Source organism: Pholcus phalangioides, unplaced genomic scaffold (genome assembly GCF_987345545.1).
Source record: "Pholcus phalangioides strain wild (caught in Gottingen) unplaced genomic scaffold, Ppha-v1.0 ptg000003l_1, whole genome shotgun sequence".
Classification (NCBI taxonomy): Eukaryota; Metazoa; Arthropoda; class Arachnida; order Araneae; family Pholcidae; genus Pholcus; species Pholcus phalangioides.
Genome location: NW_028301596.1, coordinates 52,861,734 through 52,889,343, shown reverse-complemented (window position 1 = coordinate 52,889,343; position 27,610 = coordinate 52,861,734). Strand labels below are relative to the sequence as shown.

At 34.9% G+C, this 27,610-nt stretch overlaps 1 protein-coding gene across 3 annotated transcripts; it reads left to right on the top strand.

Annotated features, from left to right (window-relative positions):
• Positions 1-14: 14 nt before the first annotated feature.
• On the top strand, positions 15-27,610 carry Nemp (Nuclear envelope integral membrane protein). 3 transcript variants are annotated; one of them, XM_089250271.1, is made up of 9 exons: positions 15-199; positions 3,944-4,059; positions 7,495-7,699; positions 8,499-8,571; positions 8,677-8,770; positions 10,176-10,391; positions 12,272-12,396; positions 14,541-14,702; positions 27,197-27,610. In XM_089250271.1, exons 1-9 carry the CDS (start codon positions 73-75, stop codon positions 27,345-27,347), a joined length of 1,269 nt encoding a protein of 422 aa, XP_089106397.1. In that variant the 5' UTR covers positions 15-72; the 3' UTR covers positions 27,348-27,610. The 3 variants fall into 3 exon arrangements, with proteins under 3 accessions (XP_089106397.1, XP_089106399.1, XP_089106398.1); XM_089250272.1 differs by having other exon boundaries at positions 60-1,114; XM_089250273.1 differs by lacking the exons at positions 14,541-14,702; positions 27,197-27,610 and adding an exon at positions 13,895-14,319.

Below are 27,610 nucleotides of genomic sequence, written 5' to 3'. Positions count from 1 at the left end.
TTGCCGTTATTGCCGGGGATCACGTTGCAAAGCCCGTCTGTGGTGTTTCGCTTTTTACGATTGCTTTGAAAAATGGCGCCTTGCTTAGTGTCGAAATGTTTTTGTTTATGTCTGTGCGTGGTGCAACTTGTTTTAAATACGATGCCATGTTGTGATGCGGCTTCCAATGAAAAGAATGTGATTAAAAATAAATTTAGCGGTGAGAGATCATCATTTTTTATTGATCGGATAACGTTATGAGTTGTGAACTCAAAGCTCGAAATTTAACATTAAACCTACTAAATAAACTTACCAATTCGTTTTTTAAGAAGGTATTCTTGCGGAAACATGGGTTAATTTCTCACAAGCGTGGTCTGCGCCAATGTGGCGACTTTTTTTTTCGCTCCTAAATTGCAACCTCGATAGCCGGTAGTGGCAATCCAGCATATTTCGTTCAATTTTTTGTGCATAATTTCTTCGCAGTTTTCCGCATATTTCGATTGATTATCACACATTACCGCATGTGGAAGAGATGCATTATAATCTAGATCCCCTTGGCGACTTTTTTCCGGTGCCAAGCACGTCCGACGAAAAGTCGCCGAGGCCGTAACTGACTGCGGACCCCAGAAAAAAAAAATCACCAGCATAGAAAACAAAAGCGGAAACCAAATGATCTCAGTATATAAATGTAAAATCTGGACTCTTTAAACAATAAACGGATCAAGGGCATAAGTCTATCTGGGTATCCAGACTTGGCAACCTAGCACCATTATGCTGGCCTTGGCGACTTGGTGCAACGAAACTGGGCTTCCGTTCTTTATGCACTTATTGTTATTTGAGATAATAACAACGGTAAAAGAATGTGGGGAAGGGGCCATGTCCGGAGAAGAAAATTGTCTTCTTCCTGTTCCAGTATCTTTCTTTCCAGATTATGCTGCATCTGTTCCGTGAGTCAGAAAGAAGAGAGGAAGGAGAGCGGGAACAGTAAGATTTGCCGTTGGTTGGCTTCAATGGAGACCGGCAACAAGGATTCAACCGAGTGCTGGGGCTCCCAAGATCTGCGAATATTACTCGAAGGAGAGCAATAGCTGTGTCGTACGGGCAACTGTCATGAGGCAGTGCAATCAAAACCACGGTAATTAGACAAATGCTTGCAAAGTGGCTGAACATTGAAGCTGGGCCACAATTGGCCGAATGCCGCGAGGCAGCTTCGTGTATTATGTGTGATGTATATATTGTATGTAATCATTTTCGCGACCTGAGGACTCTCATACTTCTGGCACAACCGAATTGGTAGTAAATTGCCTAGGGCGATAGACCAGAGTTATGCTCGATTTCAATGAATGAAAGCCCAACGAAAAGTCGCCAAGGTCCTAACTGACTGCAGATGCCAAAAAAAATCATCATCATAGAAAACATAAAAGCGGAAACCAACAATAATATAAATAATAGTATAAATAAATATTCTCAATATATAAATATAAAACCCGGACTCTGAAAAAATAAACCGATCAGGGCGTAAGTCACTGAAGGTATCCAGATTCTTCGAAATAAATAATAATAAACCAAGATAATAATATTTACAAGACTAAAAATTGGAGGCACAACAAAAAAAGGACTGAAGTTACAAAAAATAAGAAGAAATATATTTCGGGAAAAATGCAACCTGACAGTATGCTGTATTATCCAGGTAATGCCCCGGTGACAAGACAAGACAAAGATGCGTTAGAAAACAAAATGATGCTAATTCAAATATTACTCAGGGAGAAGACTCTGTTAGTCGTTTGAATTGCTGGCACTACTAGCGGCACCTGGAATGGATGATTTTAAAAGGGAGAGAGAAGTTACGGCAACCCAGCACTATTATGCTGTCCTTGGCGACTTATGGCATCCTTGGTAATCTGGATTATACTGCATCTGTACTGTAGGTTTTATGTGTTTATGTGCAACATGAATTGTCCAGTGCAACACACTGTGTCCACTCAACAACAAGAAAAACGGTATGACTGTTTTCTTACAGAATGTAACAAATACAATGCCACAACAGGCAAAATGCCAAACGAGCGTATATAAGGGTTATATATAGACTATCTAATAATATCTCAGGATTGCCATTGTAAGGGTTACCATTTTCTCAAGTTAGATCATTGGCGGACAGCAATAAAGAGTAGCATAACACAACATTCTCCACTTGAACATTTAAGTTACATAAACAATTTAGATTTTCTTTCAATCATCAAAATCACACATTGCAGTAATTTTGAGAGTTGAGTGCTAATAAAATATCACAAGTTTCTCACAGTAAATCAGATTGATCTCACCTGATCAACATCTGTCTGACTAGAACATTTCAGGAAGTCTGTTCCCACACTGAAACCACTTTTCTGTAGCACCACACTGGGCCGTCTTAAGGGCATAATGAGCCCCCCGGGCCAAGTGATTTTTCTGAGTCCCTACCTGGGCAATTTTCGAAAATTTCAACCTGTTCTCGTTTCTGTGAGGCCCTGGCCATGCTCAGGTGGGCCCATGCATTATGACGGCACTGGCACCACAACCATGTCAAATGGCTAGGAAGTCCATGCAGATCCACGTCAACTATCCATGGATACCACTAGAATCGTCATAGAGAGCACCGTTAAGTCAATCCACAATCAGTTCAGGAAGAGAACGGAGACAGTTACATAGTTGTATTGTCATATAGATCATTGGCACAAGTGGGACTCTTATCACAGTGGAGGCATAGGAAAGATTTTTAGTAAGGAAATCATCTCTGATCATCACAGCAAGGGTGGCGAGCCAACCACCAAGGCGAGATTTACCACATTCTATACATTTCAATGTCCAAAGAATCGGGAAGTGCTAAAGGCACTCGAATATTCGACTAATGTTTTTGCCAAATACCCCAAATATTCGGCGGCCAAATAACAATATTCTTAAAATTCGCAATTATGTTTCAAAAATTTTTTAATTGAAAATAAAACAATTAGTAATTTTAAATCACTGATATTGAATTTTAATTATGCAACTTATTATTTATATTATAAATAAATATTAAAAAACAATTGTTTTATTGCCATGATACGGACAATCACATTTAATAATGATATATTGTATTTTATTTTAATTTTTTCAACACTAATTTTACATCTAATTAAAAAAATGTCACCCATTATCTCAACTAATGTATCATAAAATTTACTACTTATTTTCTTATTTTTCCTCTTTAGATGTTCTTCCCCCCCCCTCCTTTTTGTCTCTTTGAGTAGCGCAATATGTATGTTGTCTAGGTACATCCTTAAATTAGGGAAATATAATTCAAATGTACAACCCCTGACGAGAAATGGAATATTTCAACGTAAAAAAACAAGGTAACATGCTACCAACAAACAAAAAATAAGCAGCTTTAGCTGATTCAAACGCGATGCTATTATTAGTAGTGACACCTATCGGATTTCACCTTAAGAGGATGACGAGAGAAAGATCAACAGGAAGGGAAATGGCAACCTATACTAGCCAGAGGAGATAGTTGACCTGGGGGAAAAATGGGAACAGGAGAAAACCGCTGGTAGAAAAAAAAGTAGAAAATCACCAAGGAAAAAAGGGGATTATACTATAGCGGTTCTCACACACTGAGTGATCTCGCCTCCCATCCATTCTAGGAGTCTATCCACGTTCTGTATGACCTCATGTTTTACATTGGTTGCTGGTAATTTCACTCAAAGTGAATCTCCATTTGTCTGATTAAATTGTATTTTTCAAATATAGAAATGTTCTTTCTCTCTGAAACTTAATAATGATTAATGTGCGAGTTTCATTCAAATATCACAGTGTTTAAAATTGTTTTCTCTCTTATTAGTGATTGAGATTGTTCTTGTGAGTTACGACTGTATAATTAATCTTTCAACTTTGTGCTCATTTCTAAATAATAATGAATATTTCTTTCCTAATGTATTTTGGCCTATAGGTAGTTTTCAGTTGGTTCCTGGAGAAGAGTTTCATATTAACGGATCGAATGAACTGAAAGTTTTCTGCCAAGATGATGTGCCAAAATCTATTTTATATCTTTGGAGAGATTCTCATGTGAGTAAAGAAACAAAGTTTATATCAATAAATTATTCATGTGATGTTCAGGGCTTGACAAATCGAAAAAGCATTTATGCACCAGCCCAATTTCTTAGGAGCCAAGCATGGTATTTTCCTTATGAAAAATGGTCCTAAATAATGTTTTCCCTTTACTTTTCTCATGTTGAAAGATATAGTGTAATGACACCAAAGCACACAGGATATGCTGGAATCTGCAACGTATGTCGCAGAACAATCAGTAATACGACTACTGAACCACACATGCACCTCGTCCATATTCCTATACGAAACTTCTAACGAATTGGCACATGATGGCATGTACGTATTGTGAACTTAACGTGAAGTTTGTTTCTGTGTAATGCTTGTTATGTGTAGTGCTACCATCTGCGATCAATTTTTCTTACTATGAGTGAAGCATAATGATTGTATCCTTGTAGACCTGCTGCTGTCTGTGGCGAGACTTCTTAGTAGGGAGATTGGCTCGCATTCGCACCTAAAAAAATCAGTGATGCTGCAGAACAATCTGGAAGAATTTTAAGAAAAGTGTAAAAAACACTGTCATGGGAATTTTCACTGCAGAACATTTCCACTCAGCTGAGGGCTCGTTGCAGAACAATGCAAAACATTCAGCTTTGGGGCATAATGAAAATAAGAAAATTTTGTCACCCTTAAACTTCTCAATTTAGCAACCGTATGTAGATTGTTCATCAGATTTCTAGCATTTATTCAGTTGCTAGTTTTAAATTTGTCAAGAAATATATCTGTTTATGCCTGAATATTATTTAACAAATGGATAATAATTTAAATAATATGAGGAATCACTGTCAAATTGTAATTCTGAAAGTGTGTATCTTAGCTCCCGGAGATGCAGTGATGCCTTGTCATTATAACAAAACATGCAGCTACCAGGCTGTTACGCCATGGTCTAAAAAATTCACTTCCTGGTGTTTTGCCCTAAACTTTCAGTAAGGCATATTCAGAGGTTTAATAACGCATAGTCCTCTGCAAGAATGGTTTGAGGTTTGATTGGGTGCAAAGAAGTAGTATTAGCTAGTTTGACTGGATTTCTTTGGCTCTGATTAACTCATGTGAAGTCTGTTGGTGATACATTTAGCAGGGGTGGGAACTCTGTGCCAATTGCACTGCACTGCGCCAAAATTAACATCTTGCGCCATCCTGCTCCAATAGTGTAATTTCGTATTTTTCTGCGCCAAATAGCGAATTTCGCTTCAGTATGCCCGGAATTTCGGAAAGGACGGCAAAAATGTTTTGTTCCTGCTTGCCGCGAAACGATTCTTTCCGAGAAGAGCGTGTTTTATTCCACTTTACTTGAACTATCGCCTTATTTAAACTATCTGCCTCTGCATTGGGCTTTCCATCGCGAAATCCCAATATTATCCGTGATCGTGCAACTGAAGATGGTTTGCAATGATCTTTCAGCTTTAAAGCACGACTGCGATTCAGTTTTCGTTTTCATAAAAAAAGTCGCCACTGGAAGCAGCAGAAATTACTGTAGTTGATTGTCATTGCGTCAAATCCTGATGTTTCGTAAAAAAAAATTTCATTCCGGGAGTAAAAAAAGCGCATGTCCGCCGATTGCTAATTTAGAAACTTTGCTGAATAATAAGCGTTAAATCGCCAATGCTGCCGAATAACGAGTGTTAAATCGCCAATGTTGCCAAATAATGAGTGTTAAATCGCCAATGTTGCCGAATAACGAGTATTGAATCTCCAATATCGCCAAATAATGAGTGCTGAATCGCCAAACATCGTGTTGATTCTTCCGAAATTCTCTCTAATTTTGCAACAATTTCTTTCAGAGTATAAAAAAATTGAAAACTTATATAGAAAATATAGAAAATTTTTAGCCCATTTGAAGGGCGGCTGTTCCAGACAGCAAATAGTGCCCTCAGTAAGCAAAAATCATCTTAAATAGACTGGTGCAAAAAATTTTATGACAGTCGCTCTTTCAAACAAGTTGTCAAAAGCCTGAAACAACAAAAAACAAGCTGATGAAAAGATGTTTGATAAAAAAAGACTGCAGTTGTTTTATTTTGAAAAGGAGTTAGGGTTAACAAAAATATTGTTAATTTCACTGCTCCAATTTATAAATATCTGCTCCGAATCCTATATTTTGCTGCTCCAAAACTGCTCAGAATCCTGAATTTGCTGCTCCAAAACTGCTTCGAATCCTGAATTTTGCTGTTCCAAAGCTGCTCTGAAATGGACTTTGTCACTTCCCACCCCTGATTTAGTCAAATCAGCCAATACAACTCGTTTGCACCCATTCAAATTTAAAACGCGTGTAAGAAAACCAACTCGGCATGATTAGATGTACAACACCTTCCCCACTTGCCGTATAGACCAATGTGTTGCTAAACCTGCAAATATGCATGCCACTCTGTTGAACCTAACAATGATTTTTAAAGTTGAAAAATACCAAACTCTCTCTCTCTTAGGCTCTATTTATACTAATGGGTGAGCTGATAGAGCAAATTCGATTGTATTGATTTCATGCAGTTAGATGTACAGGCAATGTAAAAAATAATTCTACTAATAAAAATAGATTACCCGCATCATTATAAATTGCAAAACAATTTTCAGTGTTCCCCCCTTCCCTCTGATTTTTTTTTGTGATGAGTCACCACTGATGTTTAGTCAACTACTATTCAGAAATTATATCTATTCAGTGTTTTTTTTGCAGTGTACAAAACTATGATTCATTAAAGAAAGAACTGCCAGTCGTCATTTTTGTTCGGTCTCGTCTGGCTTCCATAGATAACAATGTTATTAAACCCTCAGTTGCTCGTCATTAATTTTGGTTAACTCGTCATTATGGAAAAATTTGAGAGAGAGGAATGGATTAGTATTGATTAGTATTGATTATACATACTAACCAATTGTTTTGGTAAGTTTGATAAATTTATCACCTTTACTGGTGAATGTGCTTAGTACCCAATCTTCATTGGTAAATTTGATAAATATTAAAAAATTATCTCTATTACAAGCGATTATGTATAATAGCCAAGTTTCATTGGTAAATAGATAAATACTTGAAATTTATCACTTTTATCTGTGATTATTCATGATGCCTTAGTTGATAAATATGAAACAATTCCAAATGGGCCTAGTATGTTTCATGAATATAGTCGAACCCCAACATCATGATGACAAATTTTACGATCATACCCTGATGTAATAATACAATACATGTATGAGTTATTATGTATAATTTTTCATATATCACCATTTATTATGTTTACCAATGACGAGGTGCTCTTGGGTATTATGCATAATCCCTGGTAAAAGTGAAAATTTAGAGAAATTTATCACTTACCAAAATGCTTGGTGATTATGCATAATAACCAGATTTATTGCATTTACCATAACATATATACAGAATATCTGTTATAAAATTGAAATATTTTTCAGGTGAGGTTCATTGAAACACCCTCTGATTACAAACTGTACAGCGGTGAGAATGTTGAAGCTGTAATCAACCAATATAATTCTGAAACAGTTTGGCATCCAGCAACATGGGTTTCATGGCATGGAACCAAAATATCTTTACCAGCGTTTGGTGCTTATTGTGTGGGTATCAAGGCGAAAATGTACAGTCTTCAACTTGTGGTGAGAAGTATGTAGTTTTTCCTCCTTCAAAAAAATGTTTTGATTACCGTACACAAAATTACTACAATGATTGCCTGACCTTTGTTTATCTTAAACTCTCTGCTAACTGATATACATTTTCCTAAGTAATATTTTCTCTCTTTAGTGGTGAGAAAAATTATTGCAGGAATTTGAAATTATCCTATCGATTCGAGTGAGAAATAATGAAGGTGAAGTGACTTTGAATTTGAAAATGAGTTATAAAAATGTTTTTGTGGTTACTTTTTTACTGAATTGCACACAGCAAACTTAAATTTATACTCTCTTATCTCCAGTAAACATAACATCAGCATTCTCCCACCCCTTCAATACAAGTCATCAGGAATTTGAAAATCGGAATGGTTTTCCTTGCTTTCGCAAGATTGGTCTCTCACATCCCTTGTTTATAACTCACACCTTGAGAAACTGCTTGGTTGGAGCAGCAGTAACATTGCTTCTGATTAGAAATGATGTTGCTCAAAACTAACACAGCTTTGCAGTAGGATGACCAAATTAGATCTATGTCTTGTTTGAATGTGTAATTGATTAGGTTACTTGGACAGATGATATTGGATGTTTAAATTGATGCATATTTTATTATCCAGAGTACTGCATATGTTTTGGTTTTATGTTATACATTTGTCTCAATTGCGTCAGATAATTTGAGGTTCTACTGTATACTGATTCTCGTACATAAAATCATGAATTTGTTATGTTCAATTCTCAGATGTATGGAATGAAAGAAAACAGTTATATTTTTCCCTCTTTCTTTCCCTCTGTATATGTAGCTGTGAATTATTGGAAGATTATTCAACTCTGTATTGGTTTATTCCTTTTTTACAAAGCAGAGCAACTCAGCAGGTCAGTCAGTTTATGAGAAGATGATTTTAAACTTCATTATGTATCAATGTTTAATTTGTTTGTTGCATAATCCGTTTTCTTTGTTGATGAATATCTTTATTTTAGGAACACGGTTTTCCACTATACCTCAGGTATTTCGCTTGGAGTGATGGCATCAGTGTTAGTTTTAATGTATATCTTATCCAAATTCATACCAAAGGTAATCAGTTAGTTTGGTTGTAAATTCCTTATTTTTTCTAAGTATTTCCTTCTTTCTGTTAAGAAAATATTTTCAAAAATAATCAGAACTTCGATAAAATTATCGTAAAGAAATTACCATAAAATTATCAACGTTCTGATTATTTTTAAATTATATTAACTTGAATGTAACATAATCTATAATATACAGGGTGTTTGAAAAAGGTGCAGTTTCTAAACAGGATATAGAACTCACTTGAATACTTTTTTAATTGGAACGTCAGAGATATAGGGATCGCTTTCCAGCAAGTGTATTAACAGCGTGTTTGTCACATACACAATCATTTAAAATGACTGTCGGAAAAGAAGGTTGTTTTTCCAATACCGAGGATACTGATATATTTATTTCATGTACTACTTAAAACAATGTCATAGAAGTACAATGTAAGAGAAACTGAGCATTTTTAAACCTAAAATTCAACAGTTATCTGAAAAAAAATTTGAACACTTACACTGGCATTTGTGTTTTCCTGTTGATGCCATGAAGTGCACATTTTTCCTGTAAATAATCTTTATTGAAGGTATGTTTTTCTGCATCATATACTACATTTGTACCTTGATACATCACATTTGACCATGCTTTCTACAAAGAGAACTGCTTGTTTAGGTGTGTTACCCTATTACAATTACGACAATATTTTTTTAATGTGCCCTGTATTATATAATTGCTAGTTCTGAAAACATTTTAAACTTGAATATTCTTATTGGTGGGTGTTTCGACTTTTAGACTAGATGAGAGGTAGCTAATAGGAACTGCTTTTGATCTTGTACTATTTATTGGGCATATGTGCTTGCTTTTCGTTAACTAGAATCATATTGTCCTTTTTTTTTTAAATCGTGTTTGAAGCTTTGTTTTCTTTTTCTTTATTTTTGTTCACAAGTTATGCTTATTTTCACAATAAGTGATCTATCAGTCAGTCAGTTTGATGGTTCCACTTGGTGAAGGTTAGTGTTCAGTCTGACCAACCATAAAACATTAAGTTATTAGTGGCTTGAACTAAAAGTAAATTCTTTCAATCAAGAAACATGCCAGATGTACATTGCATATTAATTTCTGATCTTCAATTTCCTAAAAAGTTTTTTATTTTATTATTTGCTTTCAATTCTAATCTGATTCTAACATCCTAAGTTGCCAAGTAAGTGACCCCACTTAACAGAATTTTGCATCATCAATCTTTATGCGGAAAGAGTGCTGGTAAGAATGCTATTAAAAATTTGAATGGAATCTGACTTACTTTTAGGTTTGGAATGATTGATAAGTACACAATTGTATCTTTTTTTTCCCATCATGTTTTCACTCATAATAAGTTGAATCCACATGAATCCTTTGAAGTTAACCGGTTTTTGTTTGTTTTTTTTAATTTTAGAAACCTATATCTTATTTGGTCATGGTTCTTTCATACTCACTGGTGTTGTATTACATCCAGCTGTTTTACATAAGCATCCAAAGTGTCATAGAATCATACTCAACATACCTATTGGCATACATCGTGTTTGCATCTATTACAAGTTTTTTAGTATGCTATCGATTTGGGCCAGTCTCGAATCACAAGACTATCCATATAATTCAATGGGGAATTCAGGTAATTTTAAGTTTTAATTTTATTATCATAATTAAAATGATCAGCTATGCCTTATTGATGAAAATATGCTTTTAAAAATACTTAAAACTTTTAGAAGATGCTTACAATTAATACTTCTGATGTGAATTAGAAGTTTATAGTCTTGAGGTCTTTAGAGCAATGGTTTCCAACTACTGATGTATGCACCGCACCCTGTGGGGTGTGAGTTGAAAAGCATTAGTGATGCTCATGGGAGTTCAAGAATGTAAAATGAAGTTCATTGAGGTTGTGAAAATATGAATTTCTTGGAGGGGGAAGAAGCATAATAGAAAGGGTTAAGAACCACTGCTAAATAGATTTACAATGTCCATAAACATGATTATTATTCAAGTGCAAATTATTTGAGAAATATGAAAAAAATTACCTTTTTTTTTATCTCAAGTAAGTGTTTCAAGCTTTAGAACATTTTAAATTTAGTTTTACTTTTTAAATCTTAACTTCCATTTTACATGCATCTGTGTGATTTCCATCAAGAAAAAAGTTAAAAAATTCTTTTAACATGAAGAGCACATTAGTGCTCATCAAAAAATTGGCATAAGGTGATTATTTGTATTAAACTCTTCCATTCGCAGCAATCCTTATGGGAGACAAAACATTTTTCACTCTACTTACTGTTGATTTCTCCCACCCCTTATCATAGTGTCTTCAGCAGTTATCCAAAAATAAAATTTTGAAGAGTATTTTCATTCCTCTTTAAAATTTTAAGGGGTATTTTTGTAAAAAGATTAGCTTTTTTTTATTAGAACTACAATTGGTCCTGCTTATAATGTTCCTACTTTGAATGTTTTTCCACTCAGTACAACTTATTTTCGTGGTCCCGACTTTAACTAATTCTCATTAAGATTTCCCATTCAAAGCGTTTTCCTGCTTACAACAGTTTTTCACGAAAGTTTTCTGAAAAATGTTATGAGTGGGATATACTATACCGTTAAAAAAAATTACATAATATTTGGAGTATTTTCACTCCTTAACTTTAGACTAAAGATTGACACGATACTTGCACAACATAAAAATTAAGACACTTACTATTTTCACTTTAAAATATAGAAAGAGATGGTAGCACTAGTGCAACATGAAGCAAGCATAACTCTGACAGCGTAAATAACGGGTATACAATCTCTGGCCCGCAGACCAAATTTGGCTCACCAAGGGGTTTCATTCAGCCCGCAAAAGGTGTTCCAGAAGAGAAGTGTTGGAACAGCTTCGGTATAGGGGACAGGTTGGCGATTTTCGGCGACTTTTTTTTCGGCGCCAAATATGTCGACGACTCCATCAGAAGTCGCCAAGGCCGTTAGACACATTACGAGCGCCGAAAAAAAAAATCGCCAGCATAGAAAACAATATGAAAAATATCATGAAACACAAGAGAAATGGAAACGTAAATAACAGCTGAATTGAGCGGAGTGAGGCTCACGCCATAAAATTTGGCGTGTCCCCTATATCGAAGCTGTACCGAAGTGTTCAATATAGACATCACAATAGGTACACCAATTTTTGGCCTGCGAGTTATTGATATTGCATATCTTTCCCTGTGGACTGAATAAGTCGAGTCCCCTTAATGAATACGTTAGGGCCATTTATGCATACAGATACAACATGCTTCAGTGTGTACCAGTTCATTAGAAGTTTTTCAGTGAAATGTTTACAACATGCATGTACTGTTAAGAAGTAGCAAAAGTAGAAAAAAGGAGCAAAAATTGAAAAATGCTTTTCATGTCATTATTTTTCCATTAATTTGGGTCAACAATAACTTAAAATTTATAGTATGTATTTTATTCGTATGTATGTTATTCCTGATATGATTACAAGAATTAACAATGAGGAGTGACTATATTTCACAGGTGCTGTCACTTTTCCTAATATTCTTCAGCACACAATATCGAGAAGTTTCAACTGCTATTATCATGGTGATGTTGAGTCTTTATGTGATTCCATCGGAATGGGTTACCAGAGGAAAAGTGATCTGGTCAGTTGCATTTTTTCCTCTTTCCTTCTGTGCTGCACATTTACTGCTGAAAATTGATCATGCTTGCCTTATGAAGAAGATTTTACAATAACTAAAAGTGATACTGTGTATAGAATATAATATTTGTGAGGATAAAAAGAAAAATTAAGGATATTGTTTTGATATTTTGATAAAAGAACTTTATGTGAACTTATGTGATGTGGATCTTTTTATCGTTCTGTGTCATTTCAAATTGTCACATGAATACAGTGATACAGACCATTTCAAAAGTTTAGATGCTATATCAATTTTTATCTGCACTATGAATACCATTTCGAATTCCGAATTTGATTCAAATTCAATTTTTTTTTATTGTGATCAGAATGCTCACCTCGAACTTCTGTCATTATCAAGGAAAACTAGTTATAGATTTTTAAATTCAAAAATTTGGAAAATAGCTGTCTCGGATTGTATGCAAATTTTGGCAACTGCCTCTATATGATGTTTCAAGAACGTGATAGTATAAAAGTGAAAAACTATTGTCGTGTTTTCATTCAAAGAAAAAATGCTAAAGTCATCTACTTCATTTGAAAGCAAAAGGAAAGGCTGTAAAAGACATTACAATTGATTTAAACTGGTTGCAATAGAGTGTTTATCATGCATTGGTTCAACGTGTGTCTCTAAAACCAAAACCTTGTGGTAGGCCACGCAGTACAAATTTATGTAAAGACAGAACCATTCGAAGGTTGGCTTCAATGCAAAAAATTACCTTGCGTGAAATTACAAAAACTACTGGAGTGAAAATTTCAAAAGATAACAGTTCATAGAAGAATAAGAGAAGCTGGGTATTTTTGATTCATAAATGGTCCGGAAACTACCTCTCGCAAGAAAGCACCAAGAAGTGAGGCTGAAAAGGGTACAGAATTATGTGTTATGGGGACAAGAAAAAAGTTGGAACTTGGATGGGCCCAGAGGGATGGTCTTCCTACTGGCATAATCTTAGAAAGGAACCGAGGAGAACTTTTTTTCAGCAGACAGCATGGTGGAGCCTCAGTAATGGTATGGGCAGCATTTTCTTTCAATGGTCAGGCTTCCTTAACTTTTTGAAGGTTCATTAAAATTCTGATGCTTACAAAAAGACCCTCCAGAACAATTTTCTACCAATTAAAGAAAATTTAGGAGGACCAAACTGAATATTTTAATATGAATTAATGAACCAGAAATTTCTGGTCATGACGTTTGACTTGGATGGATGTATATTTTTTCTTTCCGCTGAGCAACAGAGAGTTAAAATTTAGTAACCAATCCAAATGAAATTCTCAAAATTTGGTCAACTCAAATTTTTTCTCAACTCATGGTCAGCATGGTATTTTTTATTATTTGAAGATGACACCCTAGCGTGTCAAAATGTATAAGAAGTTTTGTATTTTCCTTGTATTTGCCTTTTTCATTGGTGATTTTTCTGTATATCATAAGGCAAAGTTTACCTACTCTTCCATGCTAATGCATCTATTCACAGATCAGCAGCAACAAAACAGTTTCTTGATCCCAAAAATGTCTCAGTTTTAGAAGATTGGCTAGTGATGAGTCCTGAATGAACCTCTTTTAGAATTTATGGGACCAACTCCCAAGAACAGTGCATGCAAACGGTATTCAACTGTTGATGACTTGAAGAGATCTATCAAGAAAGCATGGCACAATATTGAATTTGGAATTTGCAAAATTTAATAAGATCCATGGAGGATTGTGTATTTGACTTTATTAGAAAAAAATGGAAATGAAAATTTTTTTGTAAATTTGAATTTTCTCTAAACTTTTGGGACAGCCTTTTTTTGTATTTTTCATATTATGAATACTTTAAATGTTCTTTTGTTAAAATGTCATTTTCTATGCATGTAAACATTCTTCAAGTTTTTTCCAGTAAAAGCTGCTAATTTTACTTGCCATATTTTTCTCGTTATTTAAAGAAAAAATTCATTATCTAAACTTTTGAGACGGACTGTACCTCAGCCACAGAAGATAATTCATTTCTTCACCAGCATCACATTTGATGGCCGAAATGTGATTTTTCTATATGTTTTTCACACGTGATATCTCATAAAAATAAAAAAAGTAAGATTTTTCTTTCTTTTTTTGCTCTTCAACTTTTTAACTTTTGTTTGCAGGTATAGGAAGTTTCCACCAAAAATTAAACCTCTTACAGAGGAAGAATATAATGAACAAGGGGTTAAGGAGACCCAAAAAGCCTTGGCAGAGCTAAGGCAGTATTGCAATAGTCCTGAGTGCAAAGCATGGTCTACTATTCAGAAACTTAAAGATCCTCTCAGGTAAAAATCTCACATGGCATGCCACATTAATGCCTGTCTTGGTTGATTTGTACTATGCTTTGCACCTGCATGCACTGTGATATCAAGTGTGCTTTGCCGTTCTTGTTTCTAGTGGTGTTGGTAGTTTTTCTCTTCATTTGTTCTTAAATATGTGATTGGTTTTTTTTTAATTCTTCACACACAGTTTAGGGCCCCCCTCTTAAATTAAATTTATAACGTTGTTCTCATTACAAGTTGTTGTTCCAATCTCAGGAATTGCATATTTTTTCCAAGTCAGACTTTGACAATGTGTAATTAAATAAAAAATACAGTGAAAATTCTCTAAGATGGCTATTCAGTTGGCTGTCTTAGAGAGAAAATTTGTTTTCTATTCAACGCTTATTTATATCACAGGGGCCATAGACAGGTTGATTCCCAACCTCATGTAGAGGTGGCCACTGAATGAAAGCGATTTTGGTAGGTCTATGGAGCCTATGCTCTGTTCTGCGAAAAACTGGCTTTGGAATAGAGGGTTTCTGCTTATGGAAGTTGCATTTTTACTTTAAACAAAATTATTTACATAAAATTCCACACAAATCAAGTAACTTGTAGTTCATATGAAAATATGCCTACCGAAATTTTGTGCATATAATCCGCAGATGCTAATTTCACTCCTGTGAGGGAAAAAATGTCATTGCAAAATGTCGTTAGCAGCCATATATAATCCACTTATGCAGATTCCATTCATCAATGATTAACAATCATGATCAATAAATCTATTTTCATCCATTTATAATTGAATTTAATGGTTTTAGAAGCTAGTCAAATATTGGGTGTTCCATGCAATGGAACACTGAACAACAAAGGGTTAAAGCATCAAGAGCAGCAGAAAAACAAGATAACAGAACACTTATTTTTAGTACTTAATTTTCTTTCTGTCTGATAAAGCAGAAAAAACTTGATAAATCATTTTCTAACAAATTCCTTGTGCTTCATGTTTTCACAAAATATGTGGCATGAGTTTATGTTAGTGTAATATTGTTATTAAAATTAAAGTAACCCTCTACTCCTTTGCATCTCAATCTTTGTCTCAATAGATACAGTTACAAATTTCTTTTCAAAAATATATAGTTTGGATTTTTTCAAAATTTGTTCCAAGTAAGAAGTGTCATTGAAATATGTCAGCAGATCTTTAGCCATTTTTGACCCCCCCCCCCCAAAAAAAAATTGTGATGCAAAAAAATAATTAAAATATCAGAAGAAAACACTTTTATATGTTGTTATAATCAATTTCTGTTACTTTGAATGTTATAATGAAGGCTGAGAGCTTTAAATTGCTCTTTAAGAAATTCATTGCACTTCCCCCCAGAATTTTGTGCCCTCTCTAAATATCAATCCTCTGTAAACCTCTGATTGGATTGCCCTTCGTGAATATAAATAAGGAGTCTGACCACCATCATCTGACACTCCTGTAGTGAACTTTGGCATGTATGCACAGGAATTATTTCTCACATAATTATAGACTGAACACACTATTTTTAGCTTGTGTAATACGTTCATTACTGACTGGTTTAAGTTTATCATTAATTAAACGAGTAGTACAGATTGCCTTTGCTAGTTTATGTGAAGTACCGAGCATTGTGCTCTCGTCTTGTTCATCACAATTTCTCCAAGGGTTGCAATATATATGCTAGTACGTAGAGCCAAAGCATGCCACTTTCATACTACGTACTAGCATGTGTATCATGGACCTGAATTCCAGAGATGTTCATCAGTCAATGGCAAGATGATTGCTTGAAAACAACCATTTGTGCAATTTGAAGTAACTCCTTTTTATTTAGCTATCGATGTGATCAATGGAATTATTAAGGATATGTCTGGTCTTGGCTCTAACCTATGATTATATATACCAAATTTTCCATGTGAAGGGTGGGCCCACACCATGCTGTCTTTCAGTGGAATGGTGAATAAATACACCAAAAATTTACTTCTTTTTTTAATATCCCACCTACACACAAATCAGTTGTGGCCACAGCTTTCCATCATACAAGAATATTGTTTTCACGAGTAGTAGTTTCTTTACTTGTTCCCTAAATCATCGCAGTTTGTTTTTTCTCATCCACATCATAAAGGAGCATAGGCGGTACATTGGTGGGGGAGGGAGTGGTGATTTGCCTTTCACAAAAAATTGCACCATTGGCATGGGTGGCAGGTCGAAAGTTGACAATTCCCCAATCACTGTGCACACCCTCAGTAAACCACATCCCCCCCCCCCCATTAGAAGAGCATATATCTACTTATGTATGAGTCCAGCAATCACCCACTGGACACAAAAACAGTTTAGACATGCCCCTATAATAAGTGAGACAGCGGTCTGAGTGGTCTACTAGTGAAGGAGGTTTATAGAGGACTTATCAATAGAGGTGAATGTTAGTTCAGGTGCTCACAAAATAAGGAAAGGTCTTTCCCATTTTTGGCATTCCCAGTAAAGATGCCATTAAGAATATTCCATATTTTTATAAAGGGTGGTTGAGAACGTAAGCATCATTCAATTTAAACCCCCCCTTCAATTATCCAAAGCAAATCCAAACCCCCACCCAAATCAATGCTGACATAATACTTGAATGGCCCCTTATGAACTCTTGCTTTTTACAAATTTTTCAAGTCTGTACAGGATCGTAAAAATGAGCACTGACTGTATTGTTTTTTGACTATGAAAATTGGTAGTTATTTGTTGGAAGCATAGAATATGTGTATGCAACCTATGTTGTGACATCCTTTTAGTTTTAGATCAGGGCTTAAGAAATTGAAAGAAAATATAGACTTCAGCCAAATTTTCTAGGAGACAAGCATATAATTTTTCCAAGAAGAATGTTCCATAATAATGTTTCTTTGGACTTTTCTTGGACTTATATACAGTGATCCCTTTCCATCAGTAAATATGTCATATAAATTCAGAAAGTTTTTTGTTGTTCTCAGATTGAAATTTACTAATTGCATGTAGAAACTTTTAGGTGCCAAAACCAATTGTTGAAGTCGACCTGATGCCTGGGATTTGTCAAGACTGGTTATAGACAAAATGTGAAATTCATTTGGATTCTAAAAACAAAAAAAACAAAGTACAGTCAAACCTGTGTAAATGAATACGGGGAGGGGGGGGGGGCAGTAGAAAGCAATATATCCACTTAGTGTTTTTCCAATTATCAAGTCATGCAAAAATATTTGCATGAATAAAATACAATTATTTTAAGCATAAGTGTGTGAATGTGCATCATAAATAGATGAACTTACAAGAGGAAAAAAACTCCAGCAATTGAAGGGTTTACTGCAAGGAGGTCACTCACTTTCTTCATCACAGTCACTCCACTATTCCTCCACCACTTTTGGGTAAACCGAGAAAAAAGTTTTCGAAACATAGATTTTCAAGTTGCGCCAACAATGTTTTTCCAATATTAATCATTTTTTAGTGATTTGGCTCTATTAGCATGAAAAAATATGTACTGTGAGCTATAGACCAAATTTTTGAATTTTGGAAGTATGTATTTTTCTTTCCCCTACAAAACTATGATTAATCACTTTCTGGAAAGAATTAATTTGCATTAAAAAAACTCATGAGACCACCTCAATACTTTATTTTAAAAAATTTATTGGTGAAATTACTTTTTCTCATTAATCGAATCTATCCTGAGTGGCATTTGGTTGATTGGTTACATCCTAGTCCTTGTAGTTCCTATGTGCTCGTAATCTATGCTGCTTGACAAATACTAAGGAACAGTGATAGTTTTTGTCATACCTAATGATAGACATCCTGAAGTACCTTTATTATGCAAAACGGAACATATCGTCACGGGGAAAAAAAAGAGATAAGCAAAAGGGGAAAAACACTTTTTACAATTGTAAACACTTACGAAAAGTGTTCATTTTGCTGGAAATAAGGACAGGTATGAGTTCTTCAGTGACCTCCTCGGACACTGGATACACATTTGGCATCTGCCACGCACACTTGCTGTCCACTAAATTGTTGAGGAAAGCTTGAGGGATTTTGTCCCATTCGTCATTCAAGGCAAATTTGAGCTCCTGTATGGTTCGAGCAGGGTTGTGTCTTTGAGCAATACGTCTGCAGAGTGCATCCCAGGCCTTCTCAATGGGATTTAGATCCAAGGAATGTGCAGGCCATGGCATGTGCTCAATATCTTCACTTGCTAGTTTGTTGGACACTTCATTTGCCCTGTGCGGACGGACACTGTCATCTATGAATAGAAAGTCTGGATCAACTGCCCCTCTGAACATGACCCAGGAGAATGTCAGTGCAATGCCGCTTTGATTTTATACTTCCACTAGCTATAATACCCGACAAACCGGTCACGGCCCAGGCTCTGTCCCTCCAGAGATATAAGCCTTTTACCCTTGCGGGTTGGGTCGCGCTGGGGAGAGCTATAATACCCGGCGCTGCTCGGGTTTTATTTAATGAGGCTTTTTAGATCACGTGATATCTCCCTCTTTCTTTGATGGACATGCAAACCGTGACCAAGTTGAATCAATATGGCGACTTCCTGCGCGACTTCATGAAATAAACAAATCTAGATTTGAAGAAACATCAGAAACTTTTTTTTTTTCCTTTTTTAAGGGGCGTTAGGTATTTTGACCCCCCTCCTGAACTTCAAGTTATCTATTTCTGTCTGTTTCTGCTTCCAAAAATACTTAATTAAAGCTGTGGAATTTCTTCGATGTACTTTACGGACCCATAATTGATTTTAAAACAACCTAAACTATATCAATTTATGCAGTTGAATATCAAAAGACAATACGGAGAACTTAATTTTCATGCTTGAGAAGATATAAATAAAAAGTTGAAATCAATGTTATTGAATGAATATTCAACTCAAAAGTAGGTCCGGAGCTAATTACTTCATATTTTATCTCCTGGGCTTCGTATATCTCTAAGCGAACTCAATATTTCAGAAATCGAGAATTCAATACAATTTTTAAAATTATTGATGTGACAGAAAACACCACCAAATTTTCGCATTTCTACAGTAAAATCGGCAATTTTAACACTGAGGTCTATGAGGATCACCCTTTTCCTGCCCCTCAAAGCGATGCTGATGATGATTATGGCATCTATTCAAAACGCCTCATTACTGGGAGTATTGAATATGTGGCAAACCATTATAAAGGCATAAACTATTATGCATATATACATATATGTTATAGTCCCTAACAGGATTAGAGAAGTGACAAACCATTGTAAAGGCATAAAACACGTTTGAAACACATTGCTAGGAAACCACGGTAACCAAAGTAAACGTTCAGAAAGTGATTGTTGAGGTCCAAAAACCATTGTTGTCCATTTGGGGCACTCTGACGAAATTTTAAAGTAGCCTATCGTTCAAGTCGGGTCCCATTTGGTATATATGCAAAATTTGGTGACAATAGATCTAAAATTGTAGATTTGTATAGAGAACATACACACACACACACACACACACACACACACACAGACAGATAGACAGAAAATGAATTTTATATATATAGATTAAAGATATGAAGCAGAGTTCTCTGCCATTGTGCATGATACCCGATTACACCACTACTTGGCCATAGCGATCAATTTTCTGGACATTCTGCTGAGGGTAATGAGTTCCCTGCTCTCTCCGCAAGAGCTGGTGTCCAGAATTACTGTAGATGCTGAAGCGTGATTCGTCAGAGAATGACTCCAGATCACTGTTGCTGTTTGTAGCGAATATGTTCATTACACTAACATAATATTTTCAGGCTATGATGTGCTTGTAGAGGAATGCTTTTCACAGACTTCCTTGCATATAAGCCAACATTATTTAATCGCCAAGAAATGGTTCTCACATATATGCGAGTGCCAGCAGCCTTAGCAAAGTCTGCAGCTATTTGGCCAAAAATGAAATTTCTGTTTCTTTTTGCCACTAGACATATTTCTATCCTATTGAAGTGTGGTGATTCTCCCACAGCCTCCAGCACTCGGCAGATGTGTTGCTCAACGACGCCACTCTTGTCAAAACATACAGGAACTCAAATTTGTCTTGAAAGGAGAATAGGACAAAATCCCTCAAGCTCTCCTTAACAATTTAGTGGACAGCATGCACAACAAATGCCAAAAGTGTATCAGTGTCTGAGAAGGTCACACTTTGCACTACTACCACTGCTAAACTGAACATGCACCTCATACACATTCCTCTGCAGAATTTCTAACGAATTAATACATGTCGGAACATGTTGTGTGAGTGCATGACCCTAACATATGTATGTTGTCTGACTTTTTTGCTTGTTTACACGGGCTAAGAAATTTATTGGTCAACTAAATTTGACTTAATTTTTAGTGAGTTCAAATTTATAAATCATCAAATAACAAGTCATAAGTTAACAATTTTATGGTCAAGTTATCAAGAAGAATGAAATCCAGCCTATTTTTTGATTAATAGGCTATGCACCATGGCATGGTAAACTCACCATTTTTATGTGTTTACTATCTATAATACCTGGTGCTATCCAAGTTTTTAAAGTATCCTATTGTTCTCAATCCGGGGCCTTTTTAGTGTATATGCAAAATTTGGCGACGTTCGGTCTAAAATTGAAGATTCTTACACAGAACATACACACAGACTGACATGCAGGAAAAACAATTTTATATATATAAATTATTTCTCTCACCTGAATCTTTCAATGTTTGTTATACCTTAATCAGGGTAAGAAAAAAAAATTATTTTTTTAAATTTAAATCAAATTTTTTTATTTAAATTAACTGACTGCTGATGAACTAAAACAAATCTTGTAAATCATCAAGAATGCATTTTTTTCCCACCGAATTCCCTCAAATATAATTTATATAGCATTGATGAATAAATTAACATATAATGAGAAACAAACTGCAAGCAAGAAATTCAAACACCAAAAATCTATTTTTATGTAACCTGAAAGGTTGTTGATCCTGAATTAATTTCATGGATTAACATTTTCCTTGTAGTGCGCTTTTATTCATATATGAAGACTCTCCCCCCCCCCCCAAAGTAAATTCTGTTTCAAATATGGTGCAGGTTTCTTGATTCATTCTATGTACAACAAAAGGATCATTCAGCATCAACTAAATTAAAAACATATTCTATTGACCAGATTGCTTCTGACACAGTTGATGGATCCATGTATTGTGATGTGTTTCTGACTTCCATGATGTTGCTTAATTATTTACACATTTTTATTCTTTCACAGAAAGCAAACTCCAGACTTTTCACTTTTTGTAATCAAATTTCAAGTCTAACTGTATTTATGTTGGCATAACGTGTATTATTATTTTGAATAAGCAATTAGGGCATAGAAGGGCATTTAAGGCTTTATACAAAAACTAAATTTCTGTTTTTCGTTGTTTTTTTTATCAGGGAACCCTAATGTTCCATCGTAATCTATTGCAAAAATTTGGTACAGTTATATCTGAGTTTGGCTTCCTATGTTTTCCTGCAATATTTTTCATGCAAAAAATCTAGAAATAGGAAAACTACCTTTCTGCACTGCATCTAGGGATTAGGTTCAAGTCTACATTTACCAGATCTTTTCTGTATTTCCTTTAATGAAGAACTTTGTCACCTTCCAATAACATGCATACCATACGTGGTTACTTTTACTTCAATATAATTGAAGTTAATACAAAGCAAAAATGAAATTTAAATTTTTTGATTTAAATCTGATTTTTTTCAAAAGATCAAGTGATTTAAATCGGGATACCCTGACTTCAATTAGCTTACTTTACTTTCATTGCTAAAACAATTGCATAATCAGTAGGGTATTACGCAGATGTTTCAAATGCTTTTGTAAAACGTAATTTATACTCATCCTTTGATTAATAAGAACATGTATCTCATGTTAATAAAAGATCAAAACTCTGGTTTGTGTTGAACCAGAATTTGTGTTTTTCAAACATTTCGTTTGTACTATTTATTTATTTTTTTTTATTTTTTTTTTTTCACTTTTGATGCTTGGCAAAAATTTATCTTTGTGATGACATTTTTTTTAACACAATTTTTTCCCAGCTATGGTAAAACTTTCCAACCTTAAAATTTATCAGTTTTTAAATCAAATTTTGTGTTTTTAAAACTATCTGCATATAATAAAAATAAATTAATGCACAATTAATGCAAAGGGGGCAATTAATGCCTCCTTTGTATAAATAAATGAAAGAATAAGTTTTTGCCAGGATGGCTTTACTGTCTATGGCAAAAACTTGCCAAACCTGATCCACTGTGATCTGAAGTAGTTTCATTTTTCACCATTGGCAATTTTAGCAATAATTGACAACTTCGCTTACTTCAAGCATACAATTGCCGATTTCCCCTACTCGAAATCCTAATTCCCCATATTTTTCCTGAGAAAACATGGTCAGTGGGGGAATTGCAAGGGCTGAAAGAGTATTTTCTCTAGGGATTTTCCTATAAAAAGAGAAAAATTGGAAGAATCTGGTTTCAGACCCTCTGACCAGAAGAATCAGGCTACAAAATCTGAAGACTTTCGATTAAATCAGAAGTACTGGCACCTATGCAAGAAAATTGTGAGATAGTCTTTCATGGGCTTCCATTCTGAATGCCACTCCCGTAGTCAGTGACGTCTTGATGAATGAAGGCCCAAATCAAACAAGGGTCTATTGAAGGATTTCGTTAGTATACATGCATATTCAGTTTAAATTTTAAAAAATGCTGGAGACTGTCCCCTTAACTCTTGGGGACAGCCATGTCCGCAGTGAAAGTGAGCCGTATTGGCTTTTTAGCTTTTATGATGTAGTGCTCGACAGACAACACAAATTTGTGAAGCCTCAAGGTTAACGCTTGTCTAAGAATCTTTGAAATACGTACTATATGCAGTAGACTCTCAGTAATCTAACACATATCAGACCAAGGGCACACCGGATTACTGGAAGGTCTTCAAAAGCATGCATCTTAATTATTTAAACTACTATATGCCAAATTTTTGGTAACAAAATATAGCATATAAAGCCAAACATGAGCTGAACTTTAAATAAAAATTTAGAGTATTACATATTTTATAAATTTTTTACACTAAAAGGGCTTTGCATAATGAATCTGTACATTACTTTCTCATATCAAAAAAAATTATAATTATACCTTGTAATTGTATTGTTCCATTTGAGTAAAGGAAATATGGGAATGCACAGGGACATATTCCTTGGCAAGGTCATCCAATTTCTCATGCTCTTTAATAAATTTTTTTTTAATGGAAGCTAATGCTTTTGTTTCTACTACAACAACATTGTGCATACAAGAGAAACAACAGAGATGCAGATAAGTCACTGTCACAAACGAAGGAGACAGAATCAAAACAAAGAGTGAACTGACGTGATGGGGGGGGGGTTGTAATACAGAATATTGTTTAAAATTGTTTTCCCTTAAGCAGCAGATATATGTGGTGACATTTTCCATTTCTCAACATCCACAATCAGCTAACACTCGTTATAGATGAGATCTTTACGGGGCATATAGTATATATTGCCTTGAGGCCACTCATACACATAGTGTATATTTTTTTCCATTTGTCTTCCTCTTTGTTTGTTTTTGTGTAGTCCACATATTTGTGGATGGAAGTTTATACGGATATGCTTTTCCTAATAGAAAGTGATCTGACAATAGAACAAAAGAACCGGCAAGAAAACACAGGATTATTGAGAATCTACAGTATTACTATTACTAGTATTGCAAGAAATATCTCATTTTGAAGTCCAAATATGTTTGAAAAATTGAAAAGCTTTGTCATCTTGTGAATAATTTGTAAACCGAATTACTGATAATCAGAGGTGTTACTGTACCTTCTCTTTGATCCAGAAGAACAAGATGCCCACCTTAATTGTTGAGCACCTTGGAAACTCAAGCTTGTTTCTATGTTTTCTTGCATCTGTCAAAAGAACTTTTACATATAATGGAATTCATAACTCAAATTCCCCAAAAAATGGGGCAATATCCTAATCATTTAGGAAAAATCCCAAATGATTTGAACGTATAGAGGAACTTGTGGAGAAGTTGCTACTGCTTTTACATATAATTAACTACCCGGCGTTGCTCAGATTTTCTTCAATAAGGCTTTCTGGATCACGTGATATCTCCCTCTTTCTTTGACGGACATACAAACCGTATCCAAGTTAACCAATGTGGCGACTTCCAGCGCGACTCATGAAAGAAACAAATCTAGATTTAAAGAAAGGTAGAAATGAATATTTTTTCTCCTTTTTTAAGGGCACTAAGTATTTCGATTCCCTGCTCTTTTGAACTTCAAATTATCCATCTGCCTATTTGAGTTTACAAAAATTCTTAATTAAAGCTGTGGAATTACTTTGATGTATTCTACGGACCCATAATTTTAAAAAACATCCTAAACTATATGAATTTATGCAGTTGAATATCAAAAGACGATACAGACACATTTTCATTTTAGAGCTTGAGAAGATGTAAATAAAAAGTTGAAATCAATGCTATTGTATGAATATCCAACTCAAAAGTAGGTCCGGCTAATTACTTCATATTTAATCTCCTGGGCTTCATATATCTGTAAGTGAACTCAATATTTCAAAAATCGATAATTCAATACAATTTTTAAAATTATTGATGTGACAGAAAACCCCACTAAATTTTTGCATTTCTACGTTAAAATCGGCAATTTTAACACTGATTTCTATGAGGATACCATTTACCTGACCCTCAAAGCGATGATGATTATGATGTCTATTCAAAAACCCTCATTACTGAGAGTACTGAAAATTTGGCAAAGCATTATAAAGGCATAAATTATTATTCATATACTAACAGAATTAAAGAAGTAACAAACCATTGTAAAGACATATACACGTCTGAAACGCATTGCTAGGGAACCATGTTCAAACCACTTCCCCCCCCCCTCCTGCATGTATCGGACAACTGGCAACTTTCAGCCAACTCGATGTTTTCATGTCAGCACCTCTGAGATACACCTATATGAATCCCAAAAATTTGGTTTCGTCCCGCCTCCGATTTAATCTATGTATATAAAATTGATTTTCTGTCTGTGTATGTTCTCTATAAAAATCTACAATTTTAGATCGATTGTCGCCAAATTTTGCATATGTACCAAATGGGACCAGACTTAAACGATAGGTTACTTTAAAATTTCGTCAGAGCAGGGCAAATGGCCAAAAAACCGTAGGGCAACAATGGTTTTTGGGCCTCGACAATCACTTCCGAACGTTACCGTGGTTCCCTAGCAATGCGTTTAAGACGTGTATATGCCTTTACAATGGTTTGTATTTCTTCAACGCTGTCAGTATATGTATAATATTTATGCCTTTATAATGGTTTGCCACATTTTCAATACTCCCAGTAATGAGGTTTTTGAATGACATCATAATCATCAGCATCGCTTTGAGGGTCAGGAAAAGGGTGATCCTCATAGAAATCAGTCAAAATTGGCGGTTTAAATGTGGAAATTTGGTGGGGTTTTCTGTCACATCAATAATTTTAAAAATTGTATTGAATTATCGATTTTTGAAATATTGAGTTCACTTAGAGATATACGAAGCCCAGGAGATTAAATATGAAGTAATTAGCCCCGGACCTACTTTCGAGTTGGATATCCATGCAATAACATTGATTTCAACTTTTTATTTATATCTTCTCAAGCATGAAAATTAATGTATCCGTATTTTCTTTTAATATTCAACTGCATAAATTCATATAGTTTAGGTTGTTTTAAAATTAATTATGGGCCCATAAAAAGTACATTGAAAAAATTCCACAGCTTTAATTAAGCATTTTTTGAAGCAGAAACAGGCAGAGATGGATAACTTTAATTTGAGGGGGGGGAGGATCGAAATACCTAGCACCCTTTAAAAAAAGAAAAATATATACATTTATTTTATTTATGTTTCTTTTTAAATCTAGATTTGTTTCTTTCATGAGTCGCCATATTGGTGAACTTAGACATGGTTTGCATACCCCTCAAAGAAAGAGGGAGATATCACGTGTTCCAAAAAAGCCTCATTGAAGAAAACCCAGGCAACGCCGGGTATTATAGCTAGTAACCACATAAAAATGCCAATTTTTTTGGTTGCAACAGTGACCAGGCTTTTGCCAAGCTCTGTGCTAAAGCACTTAGGCTCCTTTCACACACACCAGTTTTGTCCAGACAGAAAAATGCTGTCTTTTTTTCCATGGGTAGGGGGAGCAGTAAACTGGAAAAAAAATTGGGCCCTTCTACAAAGGACAGAGTTTTTCCATCCGGTGGCACTGATGCTGCCGGTCCAACAACTGGAAGGTAAACCAGATGGCATTCTTCTATCGGCACCACCGGTGTGTGCATGTGAAAGGGGCCTTAGAAATGAGACAGGGATGTTGCAGCCCAAGATATCTGTACTCCAGTGGGTACTGTGAATTTAAACTGTTTAAGAATCCCTGCTCTAGACATAACCCGAAAATTCAAGGGAAGTAATCATAAATTTTCATTATAAATTGTTTCAGGTTTGCGAAGTTTGTGGATGGTTCTTCTGAACATCTCTCAGATGCAGAGCTGTTGGAATATGATATAAGCGAAGATGGAGATATACCATATTTTCTCACAGATGATGAAAGTGAAACTCTCGCCAACAATCACATTTCACATCGTTTATGATCTGCTATAAACAAAAACATCGCAGTGGCCATTAGTAACGTGTTCATTTTAAATTTTTCATGAACATTCAATACAAAGAATCTGTGATCTTGTTTTAGATATCGTGTAAACATTGTCTTTTGCCCTTTTTGTTGTTAAAACGAGGAAACAAATTTTCGTAAAATCATTTGTCATGACTTGTACATATCCGAGCTGTTTTTTGTGAGATTTGTGTGTTTTATACATAATTTTAAATTAAGTGTTAATAAAAATGAGTTTTAATA